Source organism: Gracilinanus agilis, chromosome 3, assembly GCF_016433145.1.
Source record: "Gracilinanus agilis isolate LMUSP501 chromosome 3, AgileGrace, whole genome shotgun sequence".
In the NCBI taxonomy this organism is placed as follows: domain Eukaryota; kingdom Metazoa; phylum Chordata; class Mammalia; order Didelphimorphia; family Didelphidae; genus Gracilinanus; species Gracilinanus agilis.
The window spans coordinates 360,943,301-360,969,078 of record NC_058132.1 but is presented as its reverse complement, the minus strand read 5'-3'; the positions used below and the strand labels follow the sequence as shown (position 1 = coordinate 360,969,078).

At 34.6% G+C, this 25,778-nt stretch overlaps 1 protein-coding gene across 2 annotated transcripts in view; it reads right to left on the bottom strand.

Moving 5' to 3' along the window:
• Positions 1–894: 894 nt before the first annotated feature.
• IFT57 (intraflagellar transport 57) overlaps positions 895–25,778 on the bottom strand; it is a 79,217-nt gene continuing 54,333 nt past the window's right edge. The window contains exons 7-11 of one of the 2 annotated variants that reach the window (XM_044670105.1): positions 12,211–12,282; positions 11,521–11,652; positions 4,929–4,991; positions 2,272–2,338; positions 895–1,287 (exon numbers count right to left, since the gene is read on the bottom strand). In XM_044670105.1, coding sequence (XP_044526040.1) covers positions 1,109–1,287; positions 2,272–2,338; positions 4,929–4,991; positions 11,521–11,652; positions 12,211–12,282 — 513 coding nt within the window. In that variant the 3' untranslated portion in view covers positions 895–1,108. The remainder of the gene's footprint in view (positions 1,288–2,271; positions 2,339–4,928; positions 4,992–11,520; positions 11,653–12,210; positions 12,283–25,778) is intronic. The other variant, XM_044670107.1, reaches the window with a different exon arrangement.

Below are 25,778 nucleotides of genomic sequence, written 5' to 3'. Positions count from 1 at the left end.
TTTTTAATACTGCTATTTTTCCAGTGATAATATATACTGTGCATCTAGGTGGCACAGTAAGTAGAATTTTTCGATTTGGAGTCTGGAAGTAATAGATTCAAATCTGGCCTTGGATATTTATGAGTTGTGTGAACCTGTGTATTTCAATTTCCTCATTTATAAAATGGGGATAATAGCATCTAAAGGCTTTGTAAGAATAATATTTGTAAATTGCTTTGAAAACTTTAAAATGTTTTATAAATATAACTATTATTATGATGGTGGGATACTAATAATATGATTATGGCAGTCTCTAAAGGATTAAGATTGAAGATCACTCAAAGGGCAAAATAGTTGCATGTTGGCTTGAGAAGGTGACAACACATTATATAAATGAGATTAAATAGGAGAAGCAGATGATGTTAAGAAAGAAACACATTTTTGAAAAAGAAGGCAGACTGATCATACAAATGGAGGAAAATCAATGGGACCACGCCATTCAGTGGTACACTTTTGATGAAGAGAATGCAAGGAAGCTTCCCCTGAAGCAAATGTATATGGGGGTCAAGGGTCACCCAGGACAGTAGGTTGCTTCGTACATCATTACAGGGAATTCTCACTTCATGAAATCACAGATGCATTGGAGTATTTGAGTATATTTTGTATTATATTTATTTGTGTGCCCATATCTCCACAAGCAGAGTTTAATCTCCTTGAAGTTAGGGAGGGATTTTACTTATTTTTATTATTCCCTTCTCCTCAAACCCCGAAATAGTGATTTGCACAGAACAAGTTTTTAGGAAATCTTAATTTAAGTTGTTACTTCCATTCCTGTTAAAAGTTTATGGGAAAGAGGCAGAACCAGCCATAATCCACAGCTCTAGCATATGTAATGAAAAACAAAGACAAGTCCACTAACAAAAATTTCTAATTACTTTATTAAAATTATATTCCATCTCAAAGTCTTTAAATCACCAAATTCACCATCACACAATATATGTGAATATATACAAGAATAAGGCATCTTAGACAATGTTCAGTGAGGTATAATAATCATTTTTTAAATTAAGCAATGTGAAATATAATTGGTTTAAGAAAAAACTGAGCAGAGAACAAATTACAATAAATTTTAATAAGAACCTATTGCAGATTCTGGAATGATTGTTGCATGCATATCCCTAGTCATATTTGACTTCTCCTTTAGTTTTGACTGGAGTAATGTGTGTTCCACTACTCCAATTCTAATGTCCATTTGGACTGTTTCTTGCTTCAGTTTGGTTAAGCTCTGTTTAATCTTTACCAAAGGAGCTGTAAAACAAAAATAACATGGAATAAAACTATTCTTTTGGGGTACTGTCTATTACTGGGGGTTTGCTTAATAAACAATTTCCTTAATTTTTGTCTTACACAAAAAAACAGGGATTTAAATATATAGCCAACAACTCACTGTTGTCTACTCAGTTTTGCTGTGGTATTTTGGATATGTGACATTTTCCAAATAGGAAAAGACCTTACTTTTGATGAGCTGTATGTGATCCTTTTTTTTTTCTTTTCTAGGGAATAGGCTGCTGAAAGGGTGAAGATGAATAAAACTAGGATTTTATATGCCCCTTTAAATGATCATGTATGTAGGCAGGTGGAGACTAGAGGGAGAAAGCAGTGAAGGTCAGTCACCTTCCAAGTCAAGGCAGTAGGGCTGCTATGATGTGGTGCAAAGAAGAAAATGTCTGACCCCATTTAGATGAGTTTTGGACAATCTTGAAAAAATTGAAAAAAAAAAACAAAAAACCTAGTTCACTGTGAAAGCCGATTTTTAATAAATGTTCCCTCCTGCCCTATCACATCTACGATAGGAAGAACAATAGCATAAAATCATTCCTATTATATTACTTTTGTGGCCATTTGTACAAAGAACCAATAATATTCTGAAAATCACGGGATCACTAATGCTGTACCTACAAAACAACCTATTTTTACCATATGGTACTATTTTGCTTAATAAACTGATTACATATTGTTTGGTCCCTCTTTGGTTTAATGAAAAAGATTAGAATTAAAAAAAACAAAATGTGTCAGACAACAAGCTACTAGTGAATTGTCATCAGAAAAATAATGCTTTGAAAATTTGAAATCTCTCCTGTAATATGTATTTCATCTCCATCAAGTTAAACAAATAATTCATTCAAAAATTATAATCATTACTTTAGTAATATTTTACTAACTCAATTTTTAATTTGTAATCATTCATCTCTTTCATTGCCACTTTTCCCCTTAAAATGCGCATATACTTACCACCATCAGTCATACTGCTGCCCTTTTCTTCCATTTCCTGTTTTACCTTTTCTAATTCTTCTGTAATCTTAAAGTGAAGGGAAAAAAAGAGATTATTTTCATGAATTCTGCATCATTAATGACTGTTTAAATATTCTCAATGCTTATGGCAGGAAAAAATAGATTTAGTATATTAAGAATGTATAATCTGGTCATGATTCCAGTAATAAAAAAAAAACCAAAACTATGCATATACTTGGTGGCTGGATGGCACAGTGCATAGAATGCCAGGCCTGGTAGTCAAGACGACTCATCTTCCTGAGTTCAAATCTGGCCTCAGACACTTACTAAGCTGTGTGACCCCTGGGCAAGTCACTTAATCACTTTTTGCTTCAGTTTCCTTATCTGTAAAATGAGCTGGAGAAAGAAATGGCAAACCACTCAGGTGTCTTTGCCAAGAAAAGCCCAAATAAGGCCACAAGGATTCAGATATGCCTGAAAAGACTGAACAATAACAACATGCATATAGTCAATGTGGTAACCCTTTGGTTTACCCTAATTTGGGACATCTTACATGGGAATAATAACAGCTCCAACCCCATGTCTCTTGGGGAATCTTTCCCTACAATCTTGAGGTTGCTTAAATAACAAATCAACACTGAACCCTTTGCCCCTTTATCATCAATCAATGGTATCACCTACTCCCCCCTACTTTGGTAGGCATGATTTGGTATCAGGCCCTGAGCATGCAGAGAAAGTAGGGGATCTTTGAGACTCCATTCTATATCTTCTATGAATCCTTTCATGATCCCTATTGCCAAAACATCAGTGCCACTTTCTGACTGAGGGCAACACATCCCACAGTATCCCTTCATTTGCCTGAGCTGCTCCTGGTAGTATGTGCTGAACAGACCTGCTTTTTTGATCTTCTTCCTGCTTCCTCAGTTCTTGCAGCTTCCTAAGACCCTCACAGGAAGTCCTCTGGATTTCCCCTGGACATACCCATCCTCTTCCCCAGTGCCAGGTAGTTTCCCTGCCACTTATTCTCCTCACCCACCTACTAAAAGGGCAGGACACACAGTTTCTCAAAATTTTCATCATTAAAGAATTTTGTATTAACATTAAAACTCATTAGTTTTTCATTCACTTTTTCAGACTACAAGATAGTAGAGTAAACCTATTAAAAAAAGTTTTAGGAACTAGTTGTTCTAGATATGCAATTATTTAATGACATACATATATCCCATTATGCTATTCCCTAATAATTAATCATTAATTAAAATAGCATAAATACCTAAGGAAGTTAGGCATTCCTAAAAGCTTCATACTTGCCTTTTCAGTATTAAGATTTTAAAAGTGAGATGATGTTCTTTCCCCCCCCCCTCAGTTTGATGTTGTGGGGGGGGGGGGAAAGAATCAAACTTTATATATATAGTAGAAAAATCCTAAATTGCAAGTTTAGCAAAACATATGCTGTTTACAATTCTGTAATAATAAAATGAAAAAAAATGTTTTTAAGTTGTTTCTTGTTTTAAGTCCTTATCTACAAACCTACATCTTGACTGCCTTATTTCTGTCTATTATCAGTATTAACATAAACTTCCATTAGGAAAATATGGCCAATTACTCTTCTTTTGTAATTATGAAAAATATCTGATATGATCTAGATTCTAGACATAATTGTTGCAGTTTAATAAGTCATAATTCTGTCATGATTTAGGATAAATAAGATACACTCTCAAGACATATAGTACTCATTCATACAAAGCAAGTTAATTTTTTTAGACACCTAAAAAACTACAACTGGGAAAACTACCTCTTCTAGAGAACTAAATGATTTCTTGGAATCCTTAAATTGTTGACTTCCCTAACATATCCGAGCTCTTTGTTTCCAGAGAATGTTTTATTTGCTTGGTTGAGCCACAGAATTACATTCACAGTACTTCTAATGCTATGTATCAAAGTACTTTAAAATCATTAGCAAGTTTTTTAGTATTTCTCCCTGAGGCAGGTTTAATCCTATTAAGAAGTGTAGCCCATGAAATATCATTGGATTGAGAATAAAGAAAATGTGGAGTTTAGTCCCAAGATGGCCATTGATCTTGGTCAATTTAAATTTTCTGTGCTTCAGGTTTTTCACTAAAAAATGGGAAATAGTAAAATCTAGAACCTATTCACTGCCAAGAACATAAAAATGAATTAAACAAAAGGTGTGAATGGCATAAGATTCTCAGAAGGAAGTTATTATATTACTATATCTCCTCTCTATTTTATGGATAGTAAAAGAGATAAAAATGAGTTAAACATAAACCTTAGATCACAGGAGGAATCAACAGTTATTAAAAGCACTGCGTACATGGTAAAGAATCCTAGATGAATGTTCTACTTTCTGTACTATATATTTCTTCTATTTCTGATGTAGCACATTATGATTTAGGCAACTTAGATATTTAATCATAAAATGAACAAGAATTTTCAATTAGAAAATTAAGGCTTTCTCCTATAGAAAATTATTAAGTCACAGGGATGTCTGTATAATTAAAAATGGCTGCAGAGGACATTAGCCAATGCAGAAGGCAAATATTTATGCCCATGGCATTGCTTTCACACAACTAAAAACAGTATTGGAAAGCCCAGGCAAGTATTGGATCAATATGGTGGAAGTGCCTTCTCTGTACCTCAGAAAGGATTCTAGTTCTTTCAGTTACTCCGCCATTTCCCTGCTGGTATCTTTCTCTTGCCTGAAAAAGAAGACATTTAATTTAGTCACACATCCAAAATAGAAGCGCAAGATTACTTAAATATGTCCACTTTGCAGTTGCCATTTCTGAATATCATTACATGACAAAAGCCTCCTTTTTGGGGTGGAAATGTATGTGAAAGTTAACAATTAAGTACAAGCTATTTTACATGGCTAACAAACATATGTTCATTAGACATATATCTGAACTACATAGCACTATAAAATGATGAAATTTTTATTTTAGGATTTTGACTGTATAACTTGCAAAATCATTGTTCTATGTAAAAATCATCTTTTGTAATTCTTAAATAGTATGGGAGAATGGTTTGTGTTCATTCTGTTCTGCACAGCAAGCAGGGAGAGTCAGTTCTAAAAAATCAATCAAAATACATTATCATGCTCAGCAATTTACCAGAATTAACAAGGAGGATGACTGTAATCAATCTACATATAGTTTGGGGAAGAAATGTTAAAAAATAGTGAATATTAATGCTTAACAATTACAGAAGGGTTTTAATCTTATTTCAAAGCATTTTTGAAGAAATAACAATACATATCAGTATATGATATGTGGTTATTTGGGTAATAGGAACAGGAAAATGGTATCAAGTGAAAAGCATTATCTACTTTGTCTTTATGTGGGTAACTCTCAAAAGATGAACAAAATGGCTTTGCTCTTTTCCCATTAAAGATTCTCTACCTCTTCTTCCTTTCCTGCTTTCAGTGTTTGCAGATGTCTGTTGAAGTTAGAAATATACCTTTTTATTTATGCATTTACTTCCATTCTACCCCAGTTTTAGGAAAGCAGAAAGATAAGCCCCACACTGAACTGTTCTACTCCAATTCTGAGAACTGTTGCTATCAAAGTCTGTCAATCTACTTAAAAGTGGAGGACTTTAAAATAATTGTGATTTAATTAACTGACCTATGTCTTGGATTTAGTCTTGCTTTTATACCATTTATTTTCTTGTCCTAAATTATTAAAATTATCTTCCCTTTCTTCAGTGGCTCTAACATCTCAACACAGTGGGGCAGACCCAGACATTCCCATGTCTTCTAGTGTTTAATTTTTGTCCATGTTTTTTGTAAACCTTCTATACAAGACCTATTTAATGACTTGGGTTTATTTATTTTATTTCTTGCAGGTCTGTTCATCTGTTATGTCACTCTTGCTAAATAATCAAAACATTTTCTTTTCTAGTAATATATGTATCCTTAACAATGACTATTATACTTCTTTATTCTGGACCTCTCCTAATACTTTTTTTTTTTTTTTTAGTGGAAGGGGAAAATATTCTTTTTTCTTTTTTTTAAAATAATTTTTCTTTTTTAGAAAAGTTATCATGGTTACATGATTCATGTTCTTACTTTCCCTTCCCCCCCCCCCAGTTTCTCCCCCCCGCATAGCCGATGCATATTTCCACTGGTTTTAACATGTGTTTTAGATCAAGACTTATTTCCAAATTGTTGATAGTTGCATTGGTGTGGTAGTTTCGAGTCTACATCCCCAATCATGTCCGCCTCAACCCATGTGTTCAAGCAGTTGTTTTTCTTCTGCTTCCACTCCTGTAGTTCCTTCCTCTGAATGTGGGTAGCGTTCTTTTCCATAAGTCCCTCAGAATTGTCCCGAGTCATTGTATTGCTGTTAGTACAGAAGTCCATTACATTCTATTTTACCACAGTGTATTGGTCTCTGTGCACAATGTTCTTCTGGCTCTGCTCCTTTCGCTCTGCATCAATTTCTGGAGGTCTTTCCAGTTCACATGGAATTCCTCCAGTTTATTATTCCTTAGAGAACAATAGTATTCCATCACCAGCATACACCACAATTTGTTCAGCCATTCCCCAATAGAAGGGTATACCCTTGCTTTCCAGTTTTTTGCCACCACAAAAAACGAAGCTATAAATATTTTTCGTACAAGTCTGTTTATCTATGATCTCTTTGGGGTACACACCCAACAATGGTATGGCTGGATCAAAGGGCAGGTAATCTTTTATAGCCCTTTGAGCGTAGTTTCAAATTGCCAACCAGAATGGTTGGATCAGTTCACAACTCCACCAGCAATGCATTAATATCCCAATTTGGCCACATCCCCTCCAACATTCATTACTCTCCCCTACTATCATATTAGCCAACCTGCTAGGTGTGAGGTGATACCTCAGCGTTGTTTTGATTTGCATTTCTCTAATTATTAGAGATTTAGAACACTTTCTCATGTGCTTATTGATCGTTTTGATTTCTTTATCTGAAAATTGCCTATTCATGTCCCTTGCCCATTTATCAATTGGGGAATGGCTTGATTTTTTATATGATTGCTTTAACTCCTTGTATATTTGAGTAATTAGACCCCGTCAGAGTTTTTTGTTATAAAGATTTTTTCCCAATTTGTTGTTTCCCTTCTGATTTTGTAATACCTTTTTTTTTTTTTTTTTTTTTTTTACTGTCACATTGCACTATTGAATATGGAACTTGAAGTTCACTAAAACTCCCAGATTTTTTTTTTCACACAAATTGCAGCCTAGCCATGCCTTCTGAATATTTATGAAGTGGATATTTTGAATCTTAAGTATAGGCGGCTTTAATGTTTATGCCTATTAAATTTCATTTAATAAGATTTATCTAACTCTTCTAATTTCTTGACTTTTTTTTTTTGGTTTCTGATTCAATCAGCCAGTGTGCTAGTGATCTCTCTCAAGTTGTATCTTCTGAAAACAATTACAAAGAACACCATCATGATCTCTATGCCTTTTTTAAGGCACTAATATAAATGCTGAAGAACACAGGGCCAAGGACAGGTCCCTAGGGTACTCCATTAGAGGAATTCCATCAAGCTGTCACCATCCCAATATTCTTTGAGTTTAGTCTTTTGGTTAAATTCTGACTTGTTTCCACCAGGAGAGTATTACAGACTTTGTTGAATGCCTGGCTGAAATTTAGGTAAACTGTATCTATATCTATATATAGAATTTCCCTGATCTGCTAGTCTAGAAACTTCATCAAAAAAGGAAATAATGTTACTCCCCCATGACCTGTTCTGGATAAAACTAGGCTGTTTTTCTTGCTTAATTGCTCAGAAATAATTTCTTTAATAGTATATTCTAGAATTTTGCCAGGAAATCAGTCAAACTTACTGACCTATAGTTAGTAGACAACCATTAGTCTTTCTCCATACCTGTGGCACATCTCCAATTCTCAAAAGTCTAACAAAGGTCACTAATAGAAACTCATCAATCCCATTCTTTAATTCTTTCGGTAACTGGTCATCTGGTTTTGGTGTCTTGAACGCACTATAATATACTCTTATTGCTTATTTTTTATTCTGATTCTTTATTAATTTTTTATTTGATGCTGCTCAGTCCAAATATTTTCTTTGGCAGATAAAAGAAACAAAGTAAGAGCTGAGTAGTTCTATTTTCCCCTTATAATTTGCTATCTTATTCATGTTGGGAAGAAATCTTACCCCTTCTTTCATTTTTCCTTTTCTAATAACATAACTGAAACAGCCTTTTAAACTCCTTAACATTAACTTCAGCTCATTCTGAGCTTTAGCATTTCTGCTACTATTCTGTCAAGATGCATTATTTTTGTGTATTCATCCTCCATTAACTTCCTTGATTCCATCTTTTATTCTGGTCTTTTAAAAATCACTAAATTAGTTGATGAATTCCCTTCTTTTCCACTTTGGTTTCTTTATATAGATAACTCTTTTTTCTTATTTATTGTATTTTTGTTTATGTCTTTAGAATTCTGTTTCTTGAGAGCTTCCCATCCTATAGAAGACTTCTCCTGCAGAATTTTAGATTATGGGAGCCTACCCATATTAATTCAGTCTCCCCAAAGCTGGGATGCATGTCTGACTTTATCTGGTTTTCCTTTTTGCCCCCTCCCCTTATATAAATTATATGATGGAATAATCACTTCCCCATAAGATCCCCATCATTTCTACTTCAACAACCAGTTTCTTCTTATTGGTCAAAATCATGTACAAAATAGCTCCCTATGTTTTCTCCATCTTTTGAAGAATGAAATTGTCATTAAGTTGATTCAAGAATTTATTAGCTACTCTGATATGAGGAGAGAAAGCTTTAGCAGATGACCAGATAATCTTAGCCCCATTTGCAGTTTAAAGTCCTTTTAATCAGATTTGTAAGATTCTAGGCAAAAATAATTTTACCAGCCCTCTCTAGGTGCCCTACATCTCTGGCCAAGAGCCTATTGTTTCTGTACTTTAAGACATGGTCCAGAAATACAAACCCTGTTCTCACATACTATCTTCTTACTCAGCTGTTCACTTTGCAAATCTGTTTTCCTTTCCAAAATACCTCCCTTCAATTGGCAGCAATGATAAAAACACCACCTGTGCCCTGAAGGTTTCCAATTTTTTGCCCAGAACTTTATACTTCTTAGCAAAGCTTACTTAGTTCCTTCTGGAGGTATCATCTGTCTTCTTATGAATCACCAGAAATAGGTAGTGATTGTTAGGTTTAAAACACCTCAGTTATTATGAATATATGTTGCAGAAAACTACTCTGCCTGTTCCCTGCCTGTTTCCTTCAACGATGCCTTCAATGTATACAAAGACCAATCTCAGAAAGATTTTATAGATGAAAAAGTAGATATGTGGCTCAATAGTTGTTGGTATATTCTTAGTTCTTTTTTTGGGTAATAATATCTCTTGTGATTTTTTTCCATTCTGTTAGGTTCTTCTTTTCTTTGGGATAGTTGGGAAATTGATCTGAGTACATATTTTTAAAACTGTGTGATTAGCAGCATGAATTTCCTTTGCATTCTCTATCTCTCAATGTTTGGTCATTCTTCCTTACTTTATCTTTGTAAACACATTCCTGTTTCTTCTTTCTACACTTGAGAGTTACATAGTAAAGCCCAAATGGGTCAATGTAGTGGTTCTGTTATCAATTAGCCTAGATTGAGTCTTTGCCTTGCTTTAGAAATGCTGGCACATTTCTACTTTACATCTCTTTTCTGCCTTTTCAGTTTCACTTACAATGTTCTTTCTATGATCTGGCTTAGCTGAGTCTCATTCCAAGATCACTCTAGAAGCTCATTTTCCCTTCAAATACTTTTCATTGTTCTGTGAAGTATGAGATTGACTATAACTTTTTGTAATATTTTACAGATGAGTTTATAACTTAAACCAATGGTGTCAAACCCATATACTAATCAGACCCAAGAATCTCTGGGGGGCTATGTATTGATTTAAAGAATTAACATTACACATGTTTTACTGCATTTTTATTTGTTTAACAAATATTAACCAATTACATTTGAATTTAATTTGGGCTGTACTTAGGAGTGTTATGGGTCACATATAGTCAGAAGGTTGCCTGTTTGATACCTCAGTGCTAAAACAGTACAGCCTTTGACTGTCCTATATTTCTGCTCGACAAGAAGAATAGGTGCTTGTTAGTTTAGGTGGTTTCTATGCTTTTTTTTCAGGTTCTATCTATTAGCAACCATCTCATATTAAACTTCTCTGTAAAATTTTAATGTAGTTCAAAATAGACAGTTATCCTCTTCTATAATGTTTTGTAAATGATGTGATACTAGAATTTGTCTTTGGCTGCTAAATCTCCCTCTGTTTGAAAGCAAGTGCTTGCTAGCCAAGGTGTTCCAAGGATTTTTGATTTCCTCACTGTGGTGACTTGTTTTACATTGGTTAAACTTTCCTCAGAGAAGACGGTGATAATTGGAACCAGTCTTTAGTTTTGTCTATTTACTATTTTTTCTTCCTAGGACAACAGCTTATTAAACACCTAGAGTGGGTTGTAGGTGCTCTAATTATGCACACTTATCAGCTCATCTTTATAATTTCTTTTCATTTGCTATTAATTTTGCTCTATGTAGTTGATGATTTGATTACACCAAAACAGCCAATTCTGATATGCCTCCCACTCAGGTCATCTATTAAGAGTCAATTAAAAAAATTTTTTTTATGTTCTTTGGCACTGCACATAGTTGGGGCTTAAGAATGTATGATGAACTGAACTGAAATAAATGATGCATAGCTAGGAACCTTCTGAAACATCTGTAAGCCTTTGGCTTCATTTATTTCTTGATTCCTAAATATATTTCCCAATATAACTTTTGCCATTCTCTATTGCGTGTCAAACTTTATGCTGCTATCACTCAATATTAAGAAAAACATGGAAATGCATTTTATCCTTTCCCGCTCTGTTCACAAAGCAAGTTAATGGAAAAATCAGAGCCTAAACCAAAGAGTACCTTGTCTCAAAGTTTGCTGCTCTAGATCATGCCCCTTAACAACATGAATATTACTTTGGGGACCTCCCTCCTAAAGATGAGTTTTTAAAAAGGAAACCAGAGGCTTAGCATACCTGATAAATGGGAATGATTATGTCTGTTGCCTACTTAGCTTCCAGGATTATTAAGAGAATCAATGTGTCACTGTTGTCAAGAATTTCAACTTTCTCAAGAGAAAGGTGTTAAGCTAATGCCAAAGCTTAGGATCATTAACCAGCACTCTTGATGGTCATTCCTGAATTACCTCACTCAGCTGGGCTTGAGCAGCACGATACTCTTGAACCAAATGCTCAAGCTGATTGTTGATGTATTTTTCTCGACTGCTGATCTTTTCCAGGGTTCTACTGATCTCATTATGGAGTTTGTCCAAAAATCCCTAGAAATTTCATGAGATTTTCAGTTAGAAAGAGACTTCCCAAAGATCTTTTTCAGAAATCCAATCTTAGAATGGTTATCCTTCCATACTGCTCAATTGTTGTAAAGACAACCAAGGAAAACATTTCTGAAAATTTGTTATGAAAAGTTTAGTAAAGATATTTTAGGTATACCTTACAGAATGTGAAAAAGTACCTATCGGTAGGAGTCAATGCATTTTTCTATTTTGATATGGCTGAAATCTATATGTGTAGTATTAACCTTGTACAAGATTCACAATGGAAATATATAGAATGAATGTGTACAAACTGGGGCAGAAAGAGAGTTTCCTCAGTGAAGGAGTGATTTCCATCCCCAGAATTCCTACTATGTTGGTGTTTATCATCCCTTCCTTTCCTGGCCAATAATGCCTAATAACACCAGTTACTTTCTTTAAATACTATTCAACTACATGAGCTCCTCACAAGATGAGGCTTTATCTTCTGTTTCATTTATGTCACTACACAATGAGGATTTTTGTGGTGAGGAAATATTTGCTGACTGTTAGTAATATACTTACTTTTGTCTCTTTTAAAGCAGACTCAATTTCACTTTTGTGTTGATGCATTTGGTCAACGTGGATCCTCCAGTCCTAAAAACAAAAATACATGAAAGTACTGAATTTAGCAATGGCATATTGAAAAAACATGTTTTTCTAAAACAGAGATACACTGCATTCCTCTTTTTTTCTCCTGTTGGATAGTACTGACTTATATGTTAATTACTGTATTCAGACTATTTCATTCCAAAAATAGTCCCATTTCAGGTGAGGAGATTCTTAAATATAGTTTACAATCAGATTATAAAGCAACATGTGTAAAGCATCTTAGGATGAAAAGTTCTAAATAAATGTAAATTATTTTATGTGTTCACAGAGTGATGTCTGACAATTTGAATATAAATTATAATCGCTCTGCTGGTGGTGAATATTTATGACTATCCATCAACAAAAAAAGTATTATGCAAGAAAAGAAATAATTGTTTAAGCAATTAGAATCATGTTGCCAGGAGTCTCTTTGGACTAAATGTTATATAGCAAAAGATATGTCCCTTAAGATTAATACTGAACCCTTGTCTGTAGTAAGATATTTCAACTTTTCTTATGAAGGTAGCTCCTGAGGATTCCTATAATTCTTTGTTTCTTTTCAGTTTGACAAAATTTATTGAGTTTTATGTATGAGATATAGTAAACCATGGGTGCTATTTCTTTTAGATTTCTAGACTTTCTTAGACCTTCTTGGTTAATTACTGCTGTCATGGATTGTTATATTTGTTGAAATCTACATTGACATTTTAATTATATGAATCTAATGTCTCAAAAACCATAGGTTTGGAACTGAAAAGGGACCTTAGAAATTATCTAGTTTGACCTGTTCATTTTAAAGAAAGTAGGAAACTGAAGTTGGAGATGCTAAAGCATTCGTCCAAATCCAGATAGTGGGACAGTGAGGAGCAGAGCTGGGATTTGAATAGGTCCTTTAAATCCAAAACCAACAATAGTCTCAACTGTGTTTATTTTTTCAAGTTTTGACTATTTTAAAAAAACCTACCGTTTTTATAACAGGGACCTTTGAAATATTTTCTAATCATGTGCCTATTAAAAAATCATTAAGTTGCAACTATGTAGACCATTGTATTTTATGCTATGGTGCTTATTGGAAAATGAAGACCTACAAACTTGTAGTAAGTTGGTGTAAGAGGGGAGATAAGATGTGGACATAAAAAAGGATATAAAAAGGTGAAAGAAAGCAGACTGGGGGGTAAGTACAGAAAGAGAGGCATAAAATGCCACAGGAGTTCAGAGAAGGGACAGACTCATTCTAGCTAAGAAGGTGGTGGCTTCAGAGTGGAGGAGGCATCTGAGCCTAGAGTTAAAGAAGGAAAAGATTTCAATGGGCATGATGTCACAGAACACTAGAGGTGGTATGAACATTTTGAGCAAAAGAATGGAGGTAAAAGTGAACAGGGCATTTATGGGGAATAACAAATAGTATAGTTTGACTAGAATGTAGGGTGTGTGACAGAGAATAATGAGAAATAAAGCTGGAAAAAAAGAATGGGATGGACTTAAGAGGGCCCTGAAGGCCATGGATACTAGGTAGTAAAGTATTACAACTTTTGAGATTTTGGTAAAGTGAGTCTAAACCTATGAAAAAACATTTATTGTTTTTTTTATGTGGAAAGGAATCACAGTAGGTGAGGTAGAGAAGGGGGAAAGAAGATATTTATATGCCCCCCAAATATGATACAAAAGAATGGTAGTAAAGAGGAAAGAAAGGTGGGAACATATGAAAAAAATGATTTATTAGTTCTAATCAGAGGCACCAGGGGAAGAAGATTCAGGAATCAAAGATAATCCTAGGGTTTTAAAGTAGATAACTAGGAAGATGAGGGAATCACTAACAAAAATAAGGAAGGACTAGACATGTTGCAGTAATCTACAGAGTATGTAAAAAGGATAACTCTGGAATATATATTCTTATTTGCTTGTACAACTTCTTTCCCTAAACCTCTTATATTCTATATCACTTCCCTAAAAGAAATACACAAAAATGTTTCATGAAAAATTTCTACTCATTTTCCCCTTCTACTTTGGAATAATAACTCTGGGTAGGGTCAGTCCAATAATTAGAGTAGGTGATTGGTACTTTTCTCTTAGGTTCTCCTGTCTCCCCTCTGTGATCCTGGCCTCCCTAAGCACTGGCCTTCATGGGTGTCCTCGGTTCTGTCTTCCCCATGGGATAATGCTGCTCCTTGTCTTTTCTCCTTCCCCACCAAGGTTTGTGGCTCTTGCTCCATTGCAAAAATTGCAAGTTACAGCTTTGACCATAGCAAAAGCTACCTGGAAACTTTAAGTATGTCAGCTGGCAGCATTCACTTTATCCCAAATTAAAGGAGCAGCCAGGTACTTTGCTGACAGATCATATAGAGCAAAGAACAAGTCAGTACTTATGACCTCCATTCATTTCCTTTTCTATTTAATCTCTGTTTCCCTTTCACCTATGATGGCCTAGGTTTACAGAGCTTTCAATAAAAAAATATTGGCTTGCAGTGAACTCTGGCAATTGTGACAGAGCAGATTTGGCCAGGGAATAATGCCTCTTCAAACCTGCCAAGAAACAATGGTGCAATGAGCAGTTGCCTGAACCTTATGCCTTTATTTCCCTGTATCAAAGGTACAAATTCTATATATAAATTTTATGTATGTGTATATATATACATATGTACACACATATACATATATATGTATATAAATATACATATATTTAAGTGATTTTGCAGATCTTTTTTTTTGGCCTTATCTCTGTTTCTCTCTACGACTGTTATCTTTCTAATATTGATCAGAATAAGTATTTAATAAAACACTTGTTCTTAAATGGCTAAAAAAAACTAAAGCAAGGATAAGGAATGGATAACTATTTAAAAAAGATAAATTTAAATAAATTTCAGTTAACTTTGTCTAGATGGCTATGTGATTCTGAGTATATCAGTCTTTAAATTAAATAGGAGTGTGAATTGCAATTCATCATTGCAATTATTGCATTATGCTCATTTAATTCTAACCCCATCTTCATTTTGGGATGAAAATACTATGGGAAAATTATACCTGAACACTGTAGTGGATGCTTCCATATTCTATGTTTGGTTTCAGTCTAAATCCTGTGAGGTTTTTTAGCATTTGCCACTGTCCCTGAAACTGAAAATCTGGTAGAGTCACATTCATGGGTTCTAAGTATGAGCTTTGTTAAGAATCCTTAAGGATGCATAGGAAGGCTATAAGGAAATTGGAGACACTTAAGAAGGAGATGACTGATATGGTGATAGAAACAATAATTATTTGAATTATGGTATTTTAGATTGACTCAAATGCATAACATGTAGATTATAGATGACCAAGGGGAAGGGGAGGTATCAGCAATCTGTGGCACAGGGTCAAATCCAATCTGTTCTATAGCACAGAGCTAAGAAGAGCGGTTACATTTTAAAATACAAAACTTTATTTAAAAACATAAAAATCAATCAGCTTTTGGGCCACAGTTCGCCAAGCCCTACTTTAAAAGAACATTACCATACTCTACATTATCAAAAGGTTTATAAGGATTTTTACAGTAAGAATATGGAATAAAGTATGGCTTTTGGAGCTGTGCCAGAACTTGAAAATAATTTTGATTTGTGGTGCGGGTTTTCTGCAATGCCTCTAAGTCAGGAGGAATGGAGTTTACAATAATGACTGCCTCACTTCTGTATTTGTATCATTAGCACCTAGTAGGTACTTATTAAATTTGATAGCAAATCAATATATAAGATGAAGACATTATGATTGATATTTGTGCTATGCTGATTTTGTAGTGATAAGATAACAGGCCATTTGAAAGACAGAGAATGGATTCAGTATATTATTCCTTCTTATGAAGGTCTAATAAGCATCCTTGATTCATATATTTTTAGAAGATTTTATGATATCCTGCTTCTTACTCTAAATGAAAGATGATTAATACTACTAATACCTTATATTTGCATAGGGTTTATATGTGTGTGTGCGTGTGTGCATGTGTGTATGTTAAACCATTACTTTCTGTCTTAGTAACAACTCTAAGACAGAAGGGCAAGGGCTGGGTAAATGGGGTTAAGTGATGTCATATAGCTAGGAAGTGTCTAAAGTCCAGATTTGAACCCAGGTCCTTCTTGATCCAGGCCTGGTACACTATCCACTGTGTAACCTAACTGCTCTGGTTTCATATCTTTTTCAAATTATTTTCATACACATGATCTAATTTGATCCTCAAAACAACTCTAAAAAATAGAAAGGGCCCAGTTGTATATTTAAAAGAAAACTAGACATGAAGTCTTTAACACTTGAGTTTGGGGCCTGGCTCTGATACTGCCTCCTTGGGTAACCTTACTTAGGCAAGTCACAATTTCTCCCCAGGTAAGTCTCATCATCTGTACAAAGAAATATCTGATCTGTCTACCCTGAAGTGCTCTTATGAGAACCAAATAACACTGTGAATGGAACATGCTCTGTAAACCTTAAAATGCAAAATGAGTTAGCAAATGATAACAGCAGTTAACATTTACATAGATGACACTTTACAGTCTATAAAGAGCTTTACAAATATATTATTTTAGTCAGATCTTTACAAGAATATACTGAGGCTAAACTTCTATTCATATCCCCAGTTTAGAGAAGAAGAAATTGAGGCTTGGAGAGATTAAATGACTTGCCCAGAATTACAGAGCTGCTACTAAGTGTCTGAGGCAGGATACAAACTAAGGTCTTCCTGACTTGGAGTTCAATACTCTGGCTACTATGCCCTTAAGCTACTATCATTACAGTTTTGATAATGGAAGCAAAGTGCTTTATAACTCTAAAGGGTTGCATATCTGTATCACTGTCCCCTCATCACATACTGAGATTAAGCGATTTGTCCAAATTTGCCAGATGAGTGAGTATTTGAGCCAGAATTAGAAACGAGATCCCCTTACTAAGACAGGGATCTTTCTACTATAATGGCTAACTGCCTCTTTTCTCCATCATTCAATTTCCATGAGAGACTAACTCCAAGTACTCCAAATTCCAAGTAATTCCAAATATCTCAATGTCTAAATTTCTTTAATTGTAAATGAGGAGATTAGACACAATTGTGTATCAAAACTCATAATGTAAATATTTATTAGCTTGTACGAGTATTATACAAATTACTTGGGAGAGGCTACAATTTTTGTAATGGTTTCATGTTGTGATAGCAATGGTCATATGTATGAGCTTCTTCTGACATTAGACTGAATAAGAACTTATGACCTTGAGCAGATAAAACCAGACTGAGTTAGATTTCCCATCCTTAGTTCATTCTCTGCCAGTTGAGTGCTATATTTCATATCATCCACACATCTCATTGCTCTTTTTAAAATTCTGCAGTTTTAAACATAGATAATATTCTATGGAAATGTGCAAAAGTTGTAGCTCTTAATGAGCACACTTCAAGGACAACTGAGATATTGCAGTAGCGGGTGGTGGCAGGGAGGTCATATGTTTCAGGGATCACTCAAACTGCTGAAACTCAGTTGTGATGACACATAAAGGAAAATGTTGCCAAAAATGGAAGGGGGGAAAAACCCTTTAAGAATTGAAACATTATGTGAAACACTTTAATCTTTTAAAATATTTAAAATTCTTTTTTTAAAAAGTCTTAAAAAATTTAAAAAAAACCTTCAAAAGGATCTGGAAGCCGGGAAATTTCTTGATTTCTTGGATTTGGGGGAATAGTGAAATCAGTTTTAAAAAATTTCTGTGAAAAAGCAACACTGGTCATTGGCAAGAAAATATAAAGACTGGAGTACTGAAGACTGGAAAAAGGAATTTTTTTATAGACAAAACTCACTTTTTTCATTTAAGGCTATGCTAAGACAATTGTAAGAAGTTCAGGTGAGCCTGTAAGATCTGTGGATTGTCATCTGACTACATCTGACGATAAATATCAACAAAAAGCTAAAAAAAATGTTTTGGAGTTTGTTTTTAAATGGTGAGCGGGCCTGGAAGTTTTGTTCTCATTGAGTGAATGATAAAATCTGAAAAAGATATTGATATATTGAGAAGCAGAATTATCCCAAAATTATTGTAATTCTTAAATAGAAAGGTAATCTTACAGTGTGACTTGCAATATGCCACCAGTTATTAAAGGTTTAAGAAATTCATCTAAGAGATAGATATTTGAGTGACCTGGGAAATTGCATGATTTAAGCTCTACTGAAAATCTATGAGCTATAATTAAGGCTAAGTTCATGATTTGTTTGTCAAAGACATACTTAATATTCAATGTGACCAACATGTGGCTTCATGATGAATTAAAGAATATGTAAAAAGCTTATGAATTCAATGCCAATCCATGTGAAATAAATGATTGGAGAAAAAAAGAGAAAATTTTATATGGTAAATTGTTTTAAAATGTAAAAAAGGTTGTTGTTTTATGATAATAAATTTCAGTGTTTTCCTTTGTCAATACAAGATGACAAATTTGGAGCTGGGAGGCTCTAGTCTAGTGATGGCGAACCTTTTAGAGATGGAATACCAGGCACTTCCCCCATCCCCAGATAAGAGTGCTGTGCTGACCCCTCCAACCAAGTGCCTCACCTTGCTTCCCCCACCTTATTCGCCACCCCCCTCCCTTACCCCACACAGGGGAGGGAGGAAACACTCCCAATGGGCTGCTGGGCAGAGGGGGTGGGGCATGTAAAAATGTCCTCAGGTGCATGGAGAGGGGGAGGGGAGAAGCTCTGCCCTGAGTCCCTACTGGCTTTCTTGGAGCGAACTCTGGTGGGTGACCACAGGTGTGACCACAGAGAGGTTCTGTGTGCTTTTTTTGCATCCATGCCATAGGTTTGCCATCACTGCTATAGTCTAACTTCCTTATTTCACATATAAGGAAACTGAAGCACTAAGTGAAATGACTTAGGATATGAACCCAAGTTTTCCTGTCTCTAGGACCAACATCCACAATAACATGCTACACACACACACACATGCACACACAGAGTGGTTATTATATCCTTCTTTTTAACTGTCCAAGTCATTATGATCTGTTTACATGTAAGCTCCTAAGAGGCAAGGATCATATTTCTTTAAGTTTTATTGCATAAAGCCTAGTATAGCAAGTGTAGGTGGATGCTTAATGAATTCTGAAATCTGTCTACTAAATGTATCACTTCATATATTCGGTGTCTTCTGCTAGGGAATGAATTAACTGTAAAAAGCCAAATCACTGAAGCTTACTTTTTTAAGTGCCAAAAGCTTAATTTAAACATTTGTGATAGAAAGCTTTTTGAAATATATCACTTATTTTCCTGCCTACCTGAGTACTGTATACAGAAAACTGAGTTTTTTTTACTGCTTGGTAATGCCCGTGATTATGAACTTCAATTACTATCCCCAGAAATAATACAGTAACTGAGGTGTACAGAGGTGTTTGGCTTTCCACTAAATGGCCTCATACTACTGTGCTTTTTAAGTTCTTAGGGCTGTATTTCTATTCTCTTACTATCAGGCTTTAACTAACTACATTGCTGTGGTCAACGTATACTTTTGACTTTGCAAACCCAATGAGCAAGTTTGTCAGAACAGTATGCATTAAGAGTTAAACAGGTTTTTAAGTGAAAGTCTGGTTTTTTTCTTCCTTTTGAATAATAACTCATTTACATAGCACTTTAGGGGTACAAAGTGTTCTAGATAAATCTTATTTGATTCTCACAATCACCAGGGGAATAGGCAAAGTAAGTGTTGTTCTGCCTATTTTATAGATGAAGCTAAAGATCAGAAAAATTAACTGACTTCCCTAAGCAATGACTTAGCAGTAGGGCCTAGGTCTTGTGACTCCAGTTTCTTTAGTTCTCTTTTCATGATGACACCATGTAAGCTTTATGGAAATAGATTATGTGATACCTATTTTGTTTGTTCAAGCATTTTTATTTCCTTCCCAATCTGTTTCCTGTGGTGTTCCCACCCTAAGTAAAATCCTTAGAGGTTATCTTTTCCAGCCACATTATATTTTATAGCAGAGGAAACAAAGGCACAGGTTAGATGACTTGCCTGGGATCATAAGAGACAGAACAGAGATCTGAGCTGTAGTTCTAACACCAAATCCACTGTTCTTTCAATTGTATTGTGCCTTTGATTCAATGTTATTATATAACTACAGGATAAGAGCATATCCCAGTCTGGCCGTAGCAAATATTTCTGGGATGAGACTATTCTTTTCTTTTTAAAATCATTCATTTTTGCCTACTATACAAATATATACCTACAAATATAAGACACTAACTCATCCCTCTCCTCCTCATACTCTTTTTTCCTGATAAAATAATGACCTCCATTTTCTCTTTGTACAAGCAGGCTTAGAGACCCTTTTACTTCTGTTTCATCCCCTTAACAAAAGGAGGTTTCACATTTGTTGCTGCCTGGATTTTTGAAGATTCCATTCAATTAAAGGCCTGTTTTCTATTAAAAATTATTTAATTAATGAAAAATTATGCTGAGCATGATTACAGAATATAATATTCTCAATTTTACAAAATTACAGAATATAATATTCTCAATTTTTAAATTTGGCATTTAAAATTTTTTTTTTGCCAGTAGTACTACCCCTTTTGCTGCAAACCCTTGAAGTTTGTATGCATGATTTTTCTTTAGATATTAAAAAAAAACCTACTAAAAGAGTCACCTGGAGAAGGCCCAAGGAGTGGGTTGAAAGGGACTCAAAACTAGTAGAAATATTTCTTTTTCCAAAGGTAGTTCCTGCTTTTTGAATGATCTTATTCTTTATAGAAAGAAACAAGATAATAGGGCAAAGGGTATGTAGAAAGGAGGGAATGTATAGTTTCAAAATAGTTGCTGTCATTTTCAATTTTGCCTATGATTAACCTGAAGCTAGAGATTCATAATCTCAAAATAAAAATGCTGTTACTTAAACAATTTTTATTTCTAATAGGTTATGAGTCTGTTATCTTTGTTTGATGCCATCTGTTACCAAGGATGGGATTTTCATTTTTTGATGATGCTCTAATGCATATTTATCCTGATCCACATGCTCCTTTCTAGAGCTGCACAACTCAAAATAGGTTTCCATAGACATGAAAGGGAACTCCACATCTGGAGAACAAACTTGGCAATGCAGGAGAGTGAATCAGACTCAGATAAATGGAATTAGAATTCGATAACTTCAGAATGAGAGGAATAATTCTTTATTGTATATCAAAACCTAAATCACTTTTCAAATGAGAAACAATCTTTGCAGACATCAATGGCAATTAAATCTGACAAGGAATCAGGTGAGGTACAATGTTATAAAAACTAAAGGATTCTCAACATTAGAAAAAAGTCAACCAAATACACAGGCAATATAACTATGAGACTAATGCTGCAAAGAAAAAATTAAGCAAGCAAGTCAGTAAAGAATAGATTGTTTTCCTCAGCTGTTTTTTATCATTGAGTCTTTAAAAATCATTCTGAACTTAAAAACCCAATAAAATGAGCACTTCCATACACATAGTAGAACACAAAAAGAAGGCTATATGTGAAACTGCAGATCTTTATTATATTAATCCTGCTTTTCTCCTAAGTGTGTAACAAATTCAGTTTTGGCTTTCAAAGCTATCTTGCTAGTCTGGGCTTCTTTTCTGACCTTCCTTTTGTTCTTTTCATTTTTCAAAAAAGATGCCTTGATGACCTACTTTTTCTTTTAAAAAGATGTATGATCTTTAGGACAATCTTTGTAAAAAATAGTTCTTGCTTCAATTGCTAATCTGTATTAAACATCTTAAAAATATTATATTGTGTTCCATACTTTGATAATAAAATATTCAAGTAGTCTGTAAATTTTAGTCAATTTCTAATTAGCTAATCTCAATTATAAATGTCTATTCATATGTTGTCAGTAGCATCACATCTCGCTTCCCTTTGAAGTATTTACATAATGGGTACACCCTTTACTGGAGATTTCTTTAAAATCTGCCTCTATGGTTCTCTTTCCAGTTCCAGATGATGGTAATCTCTAAAGCAAAACACTTGTTCTATTTCAACTTGGAACTAGTGATAAATGGAGCCTTTCCGAGAACCAGTTGAAACATTTATCAAAATCAGGGTAGATATTCTGGAAAGCATTATCAGGCTATCTTTAAACACAGAGTATCCTGGATATTCAGTGAGGCTGTAACAAAAGAAACTGGAAATGTTTTACAGTTATTCAAGGCTGGCTGGATTTTTCTCCACCCCTTCGCTGTATATTTTTACATGTATAATCTTAATTACAGGATTCCTTCCCGCTACCCTGAAAAGCTTCTATGGTACAGACTCTACAAAGAAAGCAGAGATTTGACCTTGATGAGGCAAGTGTAACTTCACTACTAAAGCTCCATTCAAAAACTCCTTGTTTTGTTTTGTTTTTATATGTGTCAAGAAAAGCTTTCTGCAAAATCTATTTTGTAGTCCATCACTGAACAATTTTCTATGTTCTCAGACAGCACATGTTTGTCAGTTGACTAATCATCCATGCTGTTCAAAAGTATGTGTCTAGTTAATTTAAGCAGTTTATTTTGATAGTGTTCACCTCCTTTTGATTATAGCAGGTGTTTCAAGGATAAATTTGCTGAAAATTGTATTTTGTTTAAACAACAGCACCATGTACATTTATGGCCCCACTATATTAAATAACATTTATTGTCTGGAAGCAATAGATACAATTACAAACATTTGTGACAGTAATTGGTGCTATTACTCCTGCATGAAGTCTCACAGAGACCAGCTTACTGCCACCTGTATTTACATTTCTTTGTTGCTCTGTAATTCTAAGACTTGAATTTTTTATTTGGCATTTTATTTTTCCTCAAATTATGTGGATATTTCTCAACAGAAGGTCTGTCTACTTATAAATCTACAAGAGATAAAAATGTCACCTCACCATTATTCAAATTATAGGAGGAATTTCATTTTAATGAATAATGTCCAATTCTATATAACAAGGCTAGTTCCACATCCTGGGAGACAGCCCATTCTAACACTAGTTTGCTGATATGGATACAAGAACACAAGTGAAAGAGAGAGGTTAAAAAAAATGTACTCGACAAGCAGTTAGTCAATCTTGGCCTTTTCAGCAAGGTTTTTATTTGCATTTCAATACCTGTATGGCGTTAAATATTTTTAAACAAAATTTGGATGTTTTTTCAAAATGTTGCTAGTGTTTTGGGATCTTGTTGTTTGTTTCTTAGAGTCAGTCCTGACTGCTAATGTTTGAGTGGGTGGGGCTGCAAAATGACAGTGTTCTGTTCTGCTTCTTGGGGAGACAAGTGAGAGAAAATGTGAGTTTCTTTATGGCATATTCACGAACTTCACAGGATCACAGATTTAGACCTGGAAGGGAGCTCAGAGGCTATCCATTCCAACCATATCATTTTACAGAAAGGGAAAGGGAACTATGGCCTAGAAAAATGAAGTGACTAGCCCCAGGTCACAAAGCTAATAGAGTCCAAGTTGGCATGTGAACCAAGATCATCTGACTCTTGAACTCTGAACTAGTGCCACTAGCACCAGGAGGCTTGGCAGGTAGCAAAACTGTCCAAAGAAGGGTGAATTACTTACCAAATTAAAAAGTCACAATCATTGATAATAACAGAATTTCACTGTTGAAAGGAATTTGTGAGTCATTTAATACAAAAAAACTGAGAATGAGCTAAGTGAAAAGTCAAAGAACAGGGAATAGAGAACTGGGGCTAGAAATTTCCCTAAGAATCGTGAAGTACATTCTGAATTGTCATATAAATTATTTCCTTATATTTTAGATGAGGTAATTAACAAAATACACCAAGTAAAATGTATAGAAGTAGAAGCCAGGAGATCTGGGTCTAGTTTTAGTTGGGTCAGTATTTCACCAGATGACCTATAAGGCTGAAACTTTCTGGGTGTCAAGGTCTACATCTATCAAACCAAAAGTCTGGAATGGATTTCCTAACACTAAACTCTCTCCCAATTTGAATGATTCATATTTATAAAGAGTTTTACAGTACAGTTTATTCACAACAATCCAGTGAACTATGTAATAATTAATAAACATTTATTAAGTACCTACAATGTGCCAGGAACAGTGCTAAATACTGGGGATAAAAAGAATGGCAAAAGGCAACCTCTGCCCTGAAGTACTTACAACCTAATGGGGGATGAAAAGGTTTGGAAGAGTAGTTGGGATGAACAGTATAGTGAGCTAATTAGGAATGTGTAACAGGATTGCTCTGTAGCTGTGAGGACCCAGTTGAGTAACATAAATTTATAGTAGACCCAGTCAGCACAGGTTTGTGATTTTCTCCAGCTTCATTTGGGCATACATGTGTAGGAGGCAAAGACAAGAGAAAGTAAGAATGATATAAGACTAAGGTTTGACAAAGTTCTTAGATGGCATTGAGATAAAGGGGCAAGAGGGGGCAGCTGAGTGGCTCAGTGGATTGAGAGCCAGGCCTAGGTCCTAAATTCAAATTTGGCAAGTCATTTAACCCCCACTGCCTAGCCCTTACTGCTCTTCTGCCTTAGATCTAATATACAGTAGTGATTCTAAGATGGAAGGTAAGAATTAAAAAAAAAAAAAAGATAAAGGGGCAAGTTAAAAAAAAAAGATAAAGGGGCAAGCTAAAAAAAAAGATAAAGGGGTAAGTGCCTCAAGAGAAGAGGACAGAGCTGAACTCATTTACCAAGGAATTAAAATGGGGAAGAGAGGACAAAAAATCTAATTTAATATCTAATTTAAATCTAATCTAATAGCCTAGGAAAGAAGGAGTTTGCGGAATTGGATATGGAGTGGACAAAGAACAAGGACAGGGGTTATAAGGCAGAAGGAAAAGGTGGAATGGTGGAATGATGACATTATTATCAGTTAAGAAAATTTCAGAGTGCATGAATATGGAATTGGCATATGTATAGGTGTTAACAGGATCAAGGGAATGACCACCTTTGTGTGTGTCTGACTTGAGGTGGATTAGGTCACATAAAATGAGTAAACTGAGGAACAAATATCCCTATTTTACAGAGAAAGAAACTAAAGATTAGGTGCATTTACTGGTGGCCAAAGTTTATATATCTGTAAGCATTAGAACCAAGGTTTAAAGGTTTAAAGCTAAGTGTGTTAATCAGTTATGTCTATAATTTTTATAACCTCTAGTATTCAAATACTAACAACTAATTAGTATTCTAATTATTAACTAATTAGTATTCTATTACTACTATCCAACAATTTATAATATTCCATAATATTACTAGTCCAATATTTTATAAAATATGTAAAAATAACTATATAAACGATAGTCATGGATCAAAGACAAAGTATCTTTGCTCACTTAGTCAATAACATATTTATAATCTTTTCCATTTATTTCATTTCATTTGCCCCTTGTGTCATCATGACTTCTTACATTTGAAAATGTAGTGACGTACACTTAATTTAACATTTTGTTTTAGTAACCAATACATGAGGGCCGGTGTAGCTGAAAGAAATAAATAGAAGGCTGAAAGAAAAATTGGGCCACAGCACCAGGAAGACATATTAAAAAGTCTTA